Raw genomic sequence first — 14,439 nt, forward strand, 5'->3', positions numbered from 1 at the left:
ATTAACTCAGACGATCGAGTAGAAGTTCAGTTTTTAAACTCATACATCAAAATCTGGAATAAATAACCTGGTGACAAGATGACATTGCTGCTCATCTTCTTCCTCAGAACTGGAATCGGTAGAGTTTAGCTCAAGCCATTTTACAGCAGCTATATTGTGACGACCCGACCCGTCGTCTCATGTGTTATTGCTCCGTTTTCCCCATTTCATGTTTCTTCATGTTTCGTTATCGGTATGTGGTGTGTTAGAGTTGATTTGGATTGGTTTTGATAAGAAATGAGACACTTAGTCTCTTTAAGGAAAGCTTAAGTTGGAAAAGTCAACCGAATGTTGACTATTGAGTTAGAGGGCTCGGATGTGATTTCCGGTGATTCTGTTAGCAGTTTGGGGTGATTTGTGACTTAGGAGTGTGATCAGAATTGATTTTGGAGGTCCGGTGTAGAATTAGGCTTGAATTGGCGAAGTTAGTATTTGGTGAATTCCGGTTGATAGGTGAGATTTTGATCCGAGGGTCGGAATGGAATTCCGAGAGTTGTTGTAGCTTCGATATGTGATTTGTGATGTGTGTGCAAAATTTCAGGTCATTCGGAAGTTGTTTGGTTGGGTTTTTGATCGAATGCGGGTTTCGGAAGTTTTAAAAGAACTTAGGCTTGAATCCGATAAGAATTGATGATTTTAGTGTTGTTTGATGTGTTGTGATGATTGGAACAAGTTTGGATAATGTTTAGACATGTTGGTGCTTTTGGTTGAGGTCCCGGGGAGTCTCGGGGTGATTTCGGATGGCTAGCGGGATGAAATTTGGACTTGGAGACTTCAAATGTTGCTGATATCTGGTATTCTCGCTTCTGCGAGTCTTGGACCGCAGAAGCGGACCCGCTTAAGCGATGGGTTGACCGCAGAAGCGGTGAGGAGGCCTGGGCGCCTGGTTCCGCAGAAGCGTTGGTGTAGCCGCAAAAGCGGAATCGCTTATGCGATGTTGTGACCGCAGAAGCGGTTTGGTTCGAGAGTGGGATTTCCGCAGGAGCGGAAGGAATAGCGCGGAAGCGGTCCCGCAGAAGCGAGATGGGGACCGCATAAGCGAAAGTGCTGGGCTGATTATTAAATAATTCCTCCGAGCTAGGTATTATTTTCCTCCATTGTTGAGCATCTTGAGAGCTTTTTGGGAGAAATTGAAGAGGGTTTCGACTGGAGTTTATTGAAGGTAAGATTTTTGAGTTAAAAAACATGTCTATTATGTGAAATTAACCTAGAAATTCAGGGAATTAAGCCTAAAATTGATGGACTAGGGCTTGAGTTTTTGATATTTCAATTTGGGATTTGACAGGTCATTTGAGCTCGGATTTGGGAGTTCTTGGTATGTATGAACTCGTGGCGAGACGAGGAATCCGGTAATGTGAGTTTTGTAATTTTTTGAGAAGTGGGCCCGGGGCTCGGGTTTTGCTAGTTTCGAGATTGTTGCTATTTTTCGACTGTTTTCGATTAGGTATTATCCCATTGGCATATTGTGATGTATTCGCCCTGATTTTGGTTAGATTCGACGCGCGAGGAGGCTGATTTGAGGGGCAAAGGCGTCGCGGGCTTGAGATTTCGCCGGTTTGAGGTGAGTAATACTTGTAAATGATATCCTGAGGGTTTGAAACCCCGGATTTGCACATCATAGTGCTGTATTAAGGTGACTTGCACGCCGGATATGAGCGTGGGGTAGAGCACCGTTGGGGATTGTGATTTGGTCCGTCCCGATTGATGAAATTACTACGCATGTGACTGAAACTACTTGTTATCATCATGATTTGGGCTGATTGCCATGTTTTGGGCTTCGTGCCGATTATTTGAATCCTTCAGGGATTGATATCACTGTTTTTGCATTACTTTGCATGTTGTTTGATCTCGGTCCAGGGTTTTAATAATGTGTTGCAAATTCAGCCATTTTTCATGATTTGAAAACTTAAATGATATTTTACTGACGTTTTGAACTAAGGACTGCTATTTTATTATTGCCCAAGGGGCTTATGTGCATTTCTGGACTGAGCATGGATCGGGCTGCGTGCCGCAGCAGTGTTATAGTGATTTCTGGATATATGGATGGCTCGGGTTGCACGCCGCAGCGTGTTATATTGATATTGTGCTTGGGCTGTAGGAGCCCCTCCGGAGTCTGAACCCCCACAGTGAGCGCGGGTACCCAAATGGATCGGGCTGCACGCTGCAGCGGTCATATGCATTGCATTGCACTCATGCATTAGTTCCTGTTTGTATTACGTGTCATGACATTCAGCACTCTCATTTCATTGGCATCCATGCTACTTCTTGCACCGTGTACCAGACGCCCTGGTGTTAATTGTTTGTGGAGTGCTGTGCCCGAGGGGCTGACTTATGTGCTGACTTGCACTATCTGATTTCGCATTCATTTGCTTAACTGTTGGAAGTATATTTTCAAAAGAGGTTTTAACTGAGCCCAGATATTTTCTAAAGGATTTTTATGGTCTCACTGTTTTTCTCAAAGATTTGCACTGTCCTATACAGCTTGATGGAGTGCTTTTACGTGATTTCTTACCGCTCAGTTATTATTTACTTTTATTGCTCACTGAGTTGGAGTACTCACTTTACTCCCTGCACCTCGTGTGCAGTTGCAGGTATTGTTCACCCGGTAGCGGGTTAGTAGCTAAACGAAGGTATTACCATTGTAGCTGAGCAAGGTGACCGCCAGCATTCGCGGCACCGGACTTCGTCTTTTGATTCCAGATTTTATTTTGTATATTATTGACCCTGTAGTCGTGTTCAGACTTCTTTAGATGCTCGTGACTTGTGACACCACGGTCGGGTTGTGTGGGGTTGTAAATACTGGTTATTATTGTCGTTAAGCTGTATTTATCTATTCATTTATATAGAAATAATTGTTAAAGAGACGATTTAGGTTAGTTGGCTGGCCTTGTCTTCACGAGAGGCGCCATCACGACCGGGATGGAAATTGGGTCGTGACATATATGGAACAAGTTGGTAGGAATATTTGGTGTTTCTATTAGAGGATTGCAATTCAAACACATTAAGGTTGGTTCTAGGATCATTAATTGTTTTTAACATAACATGTTATAATAATTTGGCTCCATTGACCCAACTAGGAGGGTGTGAGCCCTTTTCATTTCCCACAGCAGGTGCTTCTCTTAGTCTAGTTCCTATTGTCCTCCAGCGATTTTCTACTATATATAGCTGTTCACATCCGACTTACGGAAAGGTCACATCCGACTGGGTCATCACAGTTTCACCTAAAACGTTGAATCATAATTATCGAATAAATATTTTGAGGTGGGGGCCAGAGTGGGTGTATTGTTATGATCAAAAGTTCAACCAACATTCTGATGAAACAAAGATCTAGAACCAGAGCTGCAATAGTTCATATCACCATAGAAGAGGTGGTTGATTTGCTGAACCGGTGTGAATGAGAGACCTGAAACTAGGCACGACAAATAGTTGATCACATGAGGCCAATTGATTTGTTTCAAAGGGGCATACATTCTGGTATGTTTTGTCCAAAACTCACCTTCTGGTAAACCATTGATCCACCAATGAAGTCGATGGATGTTCATTTTCATACTGTTCAAAGAGATGTTTTCCACGATTCAAATATTTCTATTTCCATAGCAGATTATACAGTTCAACAAAACCAGAAGCTGCAATAGTTGAAGCTCAAGATAGCTTGCAGCAGATGGTTTGTTGCTTAGCAATTTATTCATAATTTATTGCATATTTACAAGTTCATATTAAGGAATCCCTTAGCATGATAAGAAATGCTTTCAGTGTGCAGGTCAACTCAAAATTTGCAGAAAAGACCAAATAGAACTTCAGCAGCAATAGACACTAGATTTCAGCTCAATCACATTCAATTCAAACAAGCGAAAACAAACAAGGATAAGTTCATCAACTCAAACAAGTCGCAGGGGAATCACAATTCGAATAAGGCACTCGAGCCAAACTTACGAATTCAACTCAATTAACTCAAACGATCGAGTATAAGTTTCAGTTTTTAAACTAGGATAAAGAAGCAGCTACCCTGTTTGTAATATATCGTAGCATTATACTCGCTAGAAAGTCATCTGTCGTGCGTGTTACTTTACAGAACATGCCGGTGCTTCAAATTGTCTATGAAGACCTCAGTTTCATGACTGCTATTTCATTATCTATTGCTCTCTTATGTAAATGGTACTAATACCGATAAAGTTACAATCGGATTATGGAAGCATGTAAGTCGAAACTATATCTTGTTTCCCTTTCTTGCAAGTTTACATGAAATCAGATTCTAAATAAAAAAATTGGAGGAAAATTTAAACAATAGAAAACTCAAATAGTAGCACCGAAGGATAAAGATGAGTAGTACCTTGAGACAGTGATGTATTTTCAGCAACACTAGGTATCTTTGATGTTTGTGGTACTCGTTCATGGCCACTGTTGGCGTCAAGGACCTAATAAATATTAACACATTAGATTACAATTCTTTTATAGGATTGAAACTTCATTAAGAATGCCTATAACTTTTGAAAATCGAGTTACCTCTTCACTTGAGGTGCCATTGATATTTTGAGGCATAGATTCATTAGAAACATATTTGCGCATCAATTGTCTCATTTGGAGTAATTCTTATTGCATCTTCTCTTGATTTTGTTTCATCAGATTCATTTCTTCATTGTGTTTATCCTTTAACTCGGTTATCTCCTGTGTTAACCTTTGTACGGCCTCATTAGATGAATCCTCTGCAACAATATTTCCTAAGGAAGATCTACTACCCCATAGCACAGAAGGAGTTGGACCAAGTCCTAAACCACGAGTATACCCACTTTTGTCATTTCCGAACACCTCGGAATACACATCGCCTTCCCAAGCAACACTGCGAGGAGGTTGATCAGTAGATATCTCACTATTATTCATCCTTTCATTTATCATTTCCTGACCACAGAATACATAAATCCAAGTTGGAATTCATTTATTCTCTTTTATGTTTTTTTCTAAACTATTTCCCAATTCAAAAATTTAAATAAAAAAAGAAATCTTACGATTGCATTGGCAGAATCAACATCCAGTGGTCTACCATCCTTATATTGTTTATGAGTTAATAAGAAAATTTGTGCTCGTGTAGGTTCTACCCCATTTACAGCCTAATACAATAAAATTGATGTCAGATATGCGTAGAAAAAAAAAGGATTTTAAAATATTATAATTAGTAATTTTTACAAGTTTACCTGCTCATCCATCAAGGTAGCAATACTTTTGGATCCTCCTGTGTGAGGCATCTTTTGATTGGCCCTATTGTTTCTATTTGCTTGGGTACGCCTCTGTCATTGAAATATTAAAATGATATCTTATAAATTATAAAGAAAAACTGAGCATAACTAAAATTAAAACACTGAAAATAATCAAGTAGAGGTGTTTTAATGATTTGTTAATACCTTAGCTTTATCTGAAAGCCAATAGGAGACAAGACCACTCCATTGATCCCTCGATATGCGACTTGGTATATTTTTCAGCAAAGCGTCTTTAGTCTTATATTTTGGCAGATACTCACCTTTTAAATCACACTTGTAATCTTTCCATTTCTTTCCTAGTGAATTTAGGACATAAGCTTTTCCCCTTCTTGGGATAGAGAACTTCTTCTAAAAAAATAAATCCAACATTTAGAAGAAAATATCATGTATAAAAGATTGAACTCGTTCATATAATAATAATAATAATAATAACAATAACAATAATAATAATAGTAGTAGTAATAATAATAATAATTACAACAACAAAAACTACTACTACTACTACTACTACTACTACTACTAATACTACTGCTACTACTACATACCCTCACAAAATCCACCAATTTCTTCTTTTCCTCCTTGTCAAAATTTCTCCAATCATCTACATGTAGAGGTGTTAGTTCTGGAGTTCTCGCAATAATTCCTAGAAAGCTAGCGAGCTTTCGACCTTTTTCCCCAATAACTTGGTTACGATCATTAAACGGCACATCAACTACCTTTTCTGGAGGAAGTTTCCAAATGTCTTTCAGTAAAGTAGGCCCACGAACCTTTCTTGGCTCCGAATTACCTGGAATGGAAGATTTAAAGGTCATCAAATGGCAAAAGTATATATGGTCAACACTAAATGTATACCAAAAGGTAAGTGTTTATCTTCAATTAATTAGTAAATGTATATATGCCTTCAAAGTCACTCTATTTTGGATTAGTTCTCAAATTCCAAGCCTGAGAGAAGCTACTGGAAAGCTACTTAATGTAAATGTTTTACAGAAACCAAGTACTGCTCTTCGGATTGATGTACGAATCTGATGACAAGTGGAATAAATCTCGTGCTACTGGAATGTGCTACTGAAATCAGCAGCCAAGACCTTCAGAATAAAAAAGGAGTGCTTGATATCAGCCACAAACTAATAGTGCTTGATATCAGCCACAAACTAATTACAAGCTCAGACATAAAATGGCTGCTTGACATCTGTTGAATCAATGAGCTTATTCATGCAAAATAACCTTGCATCTTAGAGGTTGCCTAATGTGTTATTTCATGTTTGCTATCTTAAAAATGGCCATAATCTTCCACAAATTGTCAGTAGTAAGTGGTCTATTTGACTTACTAAACCCTAAGGTAATACTATATATATGTATATATGTTTGCCACTTGTGAATACTGGCTATTACTGTTCTGTATAAGCACACTTTTAGGTTTTCCATAGGACAAGAAGTTTGTGTTCTGGAAAAAGAGTGAAAGAAAAGATGGAGTTTAGTAAGTTAAGGGCACTTATTTTGATATTAGTTGTTTTTGTAGGCGAGTCAAATGCCTCCTTAACTAACTTTAAGGATTTCTACTCAAAATGCTTTGTATTCTGCTTGATTGAACCTTCTCAAAATCTTTGCACTTGTACTTCTAGATGCTTAAAAGAATGCATCTGTAATTCAGGTTCTGATAATAGTAGTATTTCTACTGCCACGTCCAGTTCAAACAATGATGTTCGTCTTCAACCAGACAGTAAAAACCTTAACTAAACCTTATTCAGCAGAAATAAGTTTCAAAATCTTATTGCAATATGACTTAAGTACAGAATGAATAGAGTCAATGTAGTAAGCAGTTAGATACCATTGATCAAGTTTAGATTGAGAAAGAAGGGGATTCAACGGGTTGCAGTTGCCTCTGAACTAATATTATCATAGTTATTGACTTATAGTTTGATATAGAAAGAAAACTCGAGGCCAATTTCAGAAGATAATTCTTAGAAGAGTGCTGACAAAGATGTTACTGAAGGTGATAATGTTCATGTGAAACCTAAGGAAAATACTAATGCGATCACTAATCAAGTGGAGGATGAATCTAGTATTGTTAGAAATTTTAAGATCGCATCAGGTGCTACTATTGATCCTAATACTCCTGTGGTTACTAATGTTGTGAAAGCATCAGAGGTGACTCATGATCAACAGCAGCTGGTGCAGTTGCAGCCTAAGGAAGTTGAATCCATCACTACTGCTGTAGTAGCTGGTGTTTTGAATCCTGCAGCACCTGGGAATGGTGATGCGATAAGTGTTACTAATCCTAAATCGAAAGGGACTGGAGGTGATGAATTAATGCTTGTGAAGGGTCAGGCTAAACCTACACATAATGTTCCTGCTTCTATAGCCTTAGCGAGAATTTACAATGCTATAAATCCAGTTGTACAAGCTAGGCAGATGTGTGACAGTCATGACAAAGCTGGACAAACTACTACATCAGCGCGATATGTTGGTGTTACTGAAGGGATTAAGGATGATCATAGTGAGAGAAAAGCAGCTGGACAAACTCCTATGGATAAAGGTGTTGGACATGTACTTGATACTTCAAAGAAAACAGCTACAAATCCAAGGACTGGACATGTTTGTGATGCTTCAGGCAAATCTGTTACAGATTCTAAACATTACAGCTGCAACACAAGCTATTATGATAGACGTTCTACCTCGGCATTCTGTCTTTTTCTTGGGCCTAATCTCGGTTTTCCAACATTATAGAGTATATACAGATTATATAACATTACAGTTGCAAGAGAAGCTATTATGGTTATGGGATGCACGGCATCTTTAACAACAATACTAGATCTTAGAAGAATTGCAGAAGAGGCATATCCATATAACCAGTTCAATATCACAATAGAAATTGCAGAAAACTACGGTTGCTAATTACACTATATAAACTAGTTAGATTAACACACAATTAAGATTTGAAAATAATTTCAGAGAAAAGTGTTACCTGATTCATCATCATTATGTTGAACTTCAGTGCCACCAGCAGAACTGTTCAACTCATTAGATTGATCATCATGTGCCCGGTCTTCAGAGTTGTTCCTATTATCCATCAACTGCTCAATATAAGGCTGGGCCGCAGTATGGTTTTGAGCATTCATCAAATGCTCAATATAAGGTCGCACATCTTCATCGTCGTCTTGTTCAATTACAAGTTGGTTGCGACCTCTAGTTCGCATAGTTCTTTCTCCAAAAATAAAAAAATTATCTAGTTGTATTAAGCTATATTAGTACCAGATTAACTCCAAGAGATCAGCAGGTCACGTGCAAAACAGGAGGAAGCACCGTCCTATTCTCAAGCTGTGAAAAACATTAACAACTCGTGCACACAAACAAAGCCTTGTGAAAAAGGTTGTTTTAGAGATAAGAGTTATTGATGCACTAATAAAATAATTATCAAGTGATAATACCACCTTAGCATATCACATTTAAATGGATATAATAAGCAAAATATAAGTAAAAGAAAGCACAACGAATTCACTCAAACATCCAATATCAAACTTCTGAAGCAAAACAATAACACCCTTAGAAGTTCTTAAATAACACTTGCAAAAAAAATATTCTATAAGTTCCACCTAACTTATTCAGAATCACATTAATTTTATATGTCATTTCCTCCCTCAACATTAACTTCACCATCATTTAGAGAAGCTTGAGAATGTACGTTTGTATCAATTACTATTCCATCGATACCACTTCTTACCCAATCATTATACTCATCTTCTAGAACACGAGCATTTTCTAAAAGAGCTAAGTCAGTGGCATCACTTTGCGTTGATGACTCAATATTAAAAATGTCTCGAGGTTTAATTAACCTAGGGACAAACCATTCATGATATTGAGGATCTTGCACAAATATTACTTGTTGAGCTTGTTCTGTAAAAATAAAGGGCTCATGACGTTCTCGATCGCCAGAGTCTGTCAGGTGTGAGAAATTCACAAGTGTGAAACCCAAGTCGTCTTCCTTAATTCCTCTACCTTTGGTTACATCAACCCAATCACACTTAAATAAGATAACCTTAAATTTTTCATAGTAGTTTAACTCCACAATATCATTCAATCTGCCATAATATGTGATATTTGCAGATTTTGGAGCATTACACTTGTGCTTGCATAACTTTCAGTCTTTGAAACGACCATAACACCACTATTTTGTGTCACCTTGAACTCTTCACTTTTTTTCGTTCAGAATTGATAGACGTTATTTATATCGAACACACTAAATCTTTTTTCAATGTAACTCGACCCTCGTGCAAGGACTTTAACATCCTTTAAGATGTTAGATGTAGCTTCCAACTCCTTTACCTAACCAAATAAAAGATACAATTGTAAATGTGGATATCTGTACAAGGACAATAATTTAATGTAACCAATGACTTAGTCCTACTACTTACTTGCTCTTTGAACCACTCATGGAATGTACCGAAATGCACACGGTCAAGTTGATGTTGTGTCAAACGACGCTTACGATGTGCTCTTTTGATTTCAGCAATATTTTCCCTATTCATGTAACTCGCATATATCAATTTTGTTAACAAATAAGTAATATACATATATTAAATAATAGATATAACACTTACTTTTTATAATTCTCGACGACTTCTGACTCGCAATTGAAAAGCACATGACGATGTGCTTGCAACCATGTTTTCTCATCCAACTCAAATACATCTACTCCACCGTACGACTTCCCAACAGTACGAAAAAGACATTCTTCTTTACTAGTCTCATGCTCAATCTCATCACTGCATTTTCTTGAACAATAAGACCTTGAATCTCCACCCTCCAAATATCGTGAGCAAAATGCCATACACTCATTTTCTATGTATGCTTCTGCTATTGAACCTTCTGGATATGCACGATTACGAACATATGATTTTAAAGTACCCAAAAACCTATGGAACAAAGTAATATTATTAGTTTGATATTAGAATATTTAACAACTAAAGACATAAGATAAAGATTCAGTGATATTCTTCATACCTCTCAATTGGGTACATCCAGTGATAATTTACTATCCCCGCGTGTTTAGCCTCAATTGCCAAGTGAATTACCAAGTGTGTCATAATAGTAAAGAATCCTGGGAGGAAGAGTTTCTCCATAGTAGACAATGTTTCTGGAATTTTTTCTTCAAGTAACTTTAACTCTTCTAGTTTTATCTCTTTGCTACACAGAACACGAAAGAATGTGCATAGTTCAATTAAAATTGAACTAACTCTTTTATCTACCGATCTCCGCAAGGTAAGAGGAAGAAGTTCTTGATTAAAACATGACAATCATGAGTTTTTAGCCCAGATATCTTTCGTTTGCGAAAGCAACATAAGATATTAGACGCATAGCCATCTGGAAACTTGGCATTTTGTAGTACTTCATAAAATAACTCCTTTTCCATCGGAGACATTGTGAAAAAAGTAGGAGGAAGATATGCTCTACCACTAGCTCGGTACTGAGGCCAAAAGCTTGGTCTTATTTTCATCTCCTTCAAGTCCAATCGAGCCTCTATGTTGTCTTTAGACTTTTTACCAAGATCCAATAATGTATAAATTATGTTATCACACACGTTCTTTTCTATGTGCATCACATCAAGATTATGACGCACCAAGTTAAATTTCCAATAAGGAAGATAAAAAAAATACTTCTCTTTTTCCATGTGTGTAAGGCCCCGTGAAAATCTCTACTCAAAACCCGAAAGATCGTAGTGCCAAGTTAGGTATATGTGTGCCGCGGTTCGGACCCTTTAGACTGATCTATGCATTAAAAAGTGAAGGAATAATATTTTCTAGAAAAGTGCATTTCTGCGGTCCATTATGCGATCGCAGAATAGCTATGCGGACCGCATAGTCGTCGCAAAGTGAGGCAGTGTGATGGTTAATTTGAGGTCAACTATTCGGCCAGTTATGCAATCGCACAATCACTATGCGGGCCACATAGTCACCGCATAATTCCCTTGGAATTTGTAAAGGGCAGTTCTGTAGTGCATTATGCGACCGCAGAACAGGTATGCGGACCGCATTTCTGTCTCATACCCAGTTAGTGTGTTCAGGTTTTGGGGCTATTTTTGCGGTCCATTCTGCGGGCTGCATGTCCATTATGCGATCGCATATGCGATCGCAGATCGTGTCAGGGCTCCTATTTTTTAACTTTTAAAACCCGACCCCATTCCATTAAAAACACCCCATTAGACCATTTATCTGTTATTTTCACTGCATATAGAGTGAGAGGGGAGGTTCTAGAGAGAGAGGGAGTGATCTTCATCAAGTCCCCACTCAACCCTTGCCCTAAATCCTTGAAGATTGTCAAGTGAAATTGCTAGGTCTTCACCCTAAGAGGTAAGAACTTGTATCTTCACTTATAATTTCGAAATTTCTATTAAGGTAAGTGATTAGCAAGTGAGTTCATGGGCATAAGAGTTAATGATCTTGCATGCATAAAAGATGATGGGGTATGGGGAGGTTGTGAACCAAAAAGATAACAATTGTGATATAGGATGATGAAATTCTCTCACAAAAGGGTCCTAGAATCACTGTGCACACTTAGTGCTTGGTAATATGCTCGAATAAACTAGAAACCTAATCATGTCTCTAATTCTTAGTTCAATTTGCAATTCTTATAAAATAGATTGAAGTGCTAAGGGCCCCGGAATTTATTATAAAGATTTAAGGAAAGCTCCATGGAGGTATGTATGGCTAAAACCCCCTTCCTCTTAGAAATTGAGCTTCCATGGTGCCCGTGCAAACGTTGGAAGTTCTAAACTTGATTGATGCAGTACTTGTTATGTTAGATGAATTGACGTTGTGAAAATGTATGTGGAAGGTACCTCTTCATGTGTTTAATGTGTTTTTTCTTTGTAAATGGAGGATGTATGGAGAACATGATCTATGTGCTAAATGCCTAAATGCCATGCTAAGATTACTTTGGGACTAATATGCCAAACTAGATGAATTCCTCTCTATGCTTATAACCTAAACTGCTTTTGTATGTGTCTACGGTCTTAAGTGGCAAAGTAAATGGTAAAATTGGGAATAATGTGAAACGTGAGTTATGGAATGGGGTAATTGTGGCCCCAAGTGCCGGTGAGCTAATACATGTGTAACCAAAGATTGGAGTGAGATGATTAACGGAAAATGGTAACGTCTCGGGGAGACGGCTTAGCCGATCGGGCCGTGATCGGACCCCATGTTATACACACGTGGTGGTAATGTATTGATGATTGGAACTGGAAAGTGAGAATGAAATAATGGTAACGTCTCGGGAAGATGGCTTAGCCGATCGGGCCGTGATCGGACTCCGCTCAAGAAAGCGGTGGCAATGTGGATAATGAGGCAACAATGTGGGATGCTCCAATCTAAAATTTCAGAAACTTTGTGAAAACTATGTGAACCTCTTGTATTGTTGATGCGGTGCTTATCTGAAACTTTGTTGTCTTTATGATTTCCTCTTTACTCTTGTATGGTTGTTCTTTCTAACAGGATGGTGTTTAGTTATACATACTAGTACTATTCCATGGTACTAACACCCCTTTTGCCGGGGGCGCTACATTTTTAAATGAATGTAGGTGGCTCCATAGCGGATAGTGCCAATCGCGCATAATGGAGCATCCTTCTCTCAAAGTCTGGGTGAGCCCATTTCTCCTTCTAGGGTTTTTTTTGTACATCTTTTGTTATAGATATCCACTTTTGAGGTATAGCCGAGGCCTTGTTGCCGGCGTTTTCATTATTGTCTTTTGTATCCTTAGAGGCTCCGTAGACGTTTGTGTGAGTTATGTACGGGTATTGGATAGGTCAATGAACCATGTTGTAACTTTGTACTCTAGCTCTTCTAAACTATAACTGTATGAAATATTGAAAACTTAACCATGGTTTAAGGTTTGTGGCATGAAAATGGTTTAACGATGTGAATGTTCAAATTTTACTACTGTCTAAATTAATGATAGCGTGGTTCCCTTAACCGTATTGATTTGGGGTCGAATGGTATTAATAAGGCTGGCTTAGTTGGGGTTCACTCGATTGAGCGCCGGTCGCGCCTCCCGAGGTTGGGGCGTGACAATGTGTTTTTCATCACCCCATTTACCGCTTCACTTGACTGGCCAAGAGTAAATTTTATATCTTTAACTTGATTCAGCACTACTGAACCAATTACTGGACAAGGTGCAGATCTTGTTTCTTTAGTCCCATCAAATGATTTTGCATCATTCCGATATTTGTTTCCTGACTTCAAGAAGCGACGATGCCCCATGTAACAAAACTTTCTGCCATGTTTGAGCCTTCTAGATTGAGTGTTTATATTACAAGAAGGGCATGCAAATCTACCATAAGTGCACCATCCAGAGAGAGTACCATATGCTGGAAAATCATTTATCGTCCACATGAGAGCTGCTCGCATTTGAAGTATCTCCTTAGTAGAGGCATCGTACGTTCCTACACCAACATCCCATAATTCATTTAACTCTTCTATTAGAGGTTGCAAAAAGACATCAATATTATTTCCAGGCGGTTTTGGTCCAGGAATAAGTAAGGACAGAATGAAGAACTCTTGTTTCATGCACATCCATGGTGGAAAATTATATGGCACTAAAATCACTGGCCATGTACTGTGAACAGTTCGCATTGTGCCAAATGGATTAAACCCATTATCAAAATTTTTCCAAGCTTCAGAATCTGCAGGATGTCGTAGAACTCCATCTTTGTTGCGCTATTCATGATGCCATCGCATTGCTTTAGAAGTTTCTGATGACATAAACAATCTCCGTAGCCTCGGTTTTAAAGGAAAATACCTTAGGACCTTGGCTGGAATTTTTCTAGCATCATTTTTCCATCTAGAAGCCCCACAAACTTTGCATTCATTGACATTCTTATTTAGCAAACTCTTTCCTAAAAAGTTTGCAATCGTTGGGACAAGCATGGATTTTTTCATACTTTAAGCCCAAGCCTTCAACTATCTTTTTGGTCTCATAGAAAGAAGGAGGCAATTTTTCCCCTTCAGGCAGAGCATCCTTCAATAGTCCAAGCAAAGCATTAAAAGATTCATTTGACCATTTGAAAATGCATTTTGTACGATACATATGCAGTCAAAAAGGACAGTTTAGCTAAACTTCTTACATCCTGGATATAGTTCTTCATTTGCCTCTATT

At 38.3% G+C, this 14,439-nt stretch overlaps 2 protein-coding genes across 2 annotated transcripts; both read right to left on the reverse strand.

The window, feature by feature from the left end:
* On the reverse strand, positions 4,630 to 6,522 carry LOC109230225. Its single transcript, XM_019395748.1, has 6 exons — positions 6,516 to 6,522; positions 5,837 to 6,078; positions 5,436 to 5,639; positions 5,229 to 5,321; positions 5,043 to 5,144; positions 4,630 to 4,935 (listed from the first exon to the last, which is right to left on the reverse strand). The coding sequence occupies exons 1-6, from the start codon at positions 6,520 to 6,522 to the stop codon at positions 4,630 to 4,632; spliced, it is 954 nt and encodes a 317-aa protein (XP_019251293.1).
* Positions 8,911 to 13,916, reverse strand: LOC109230226. Its single transcript, XM_019395750.1, has 7 exons — positions 13,380 to 13,916; positions 10,538 to 10,824; positions 10,293 to 10,475; positions 9,890 to 10,204; positions 9,704 to 9,809; positions 9,526 to 9,614; positions 8,911 to 9,370 (listed from the first exon to the last, which is right to left on the reverse strand). The coding sequence occupies exons 1-7, from the start codon at positions 13,914 to 13,916 to the stop codon at positions 8,911 to 8,913; spliced, it is 1,977 nt and encodes a 658-aa protein (XP_019251295.1).

The sequence above is a fragment of the Nicotiana attenuata genome, chromosome 7 (assembly GCF_001879085.1).
Source record: "Nicotiana attenuata strain UT chromosome 7, NIATTr2, whole genome shotgun sequence".
Lineage (NCBI taxonomy): Eukaryota > Viridiplantae > Streptophyta > Magnoliopsida > Solanales > Solanaceae > Nicotiana > Nicotiana attenuata.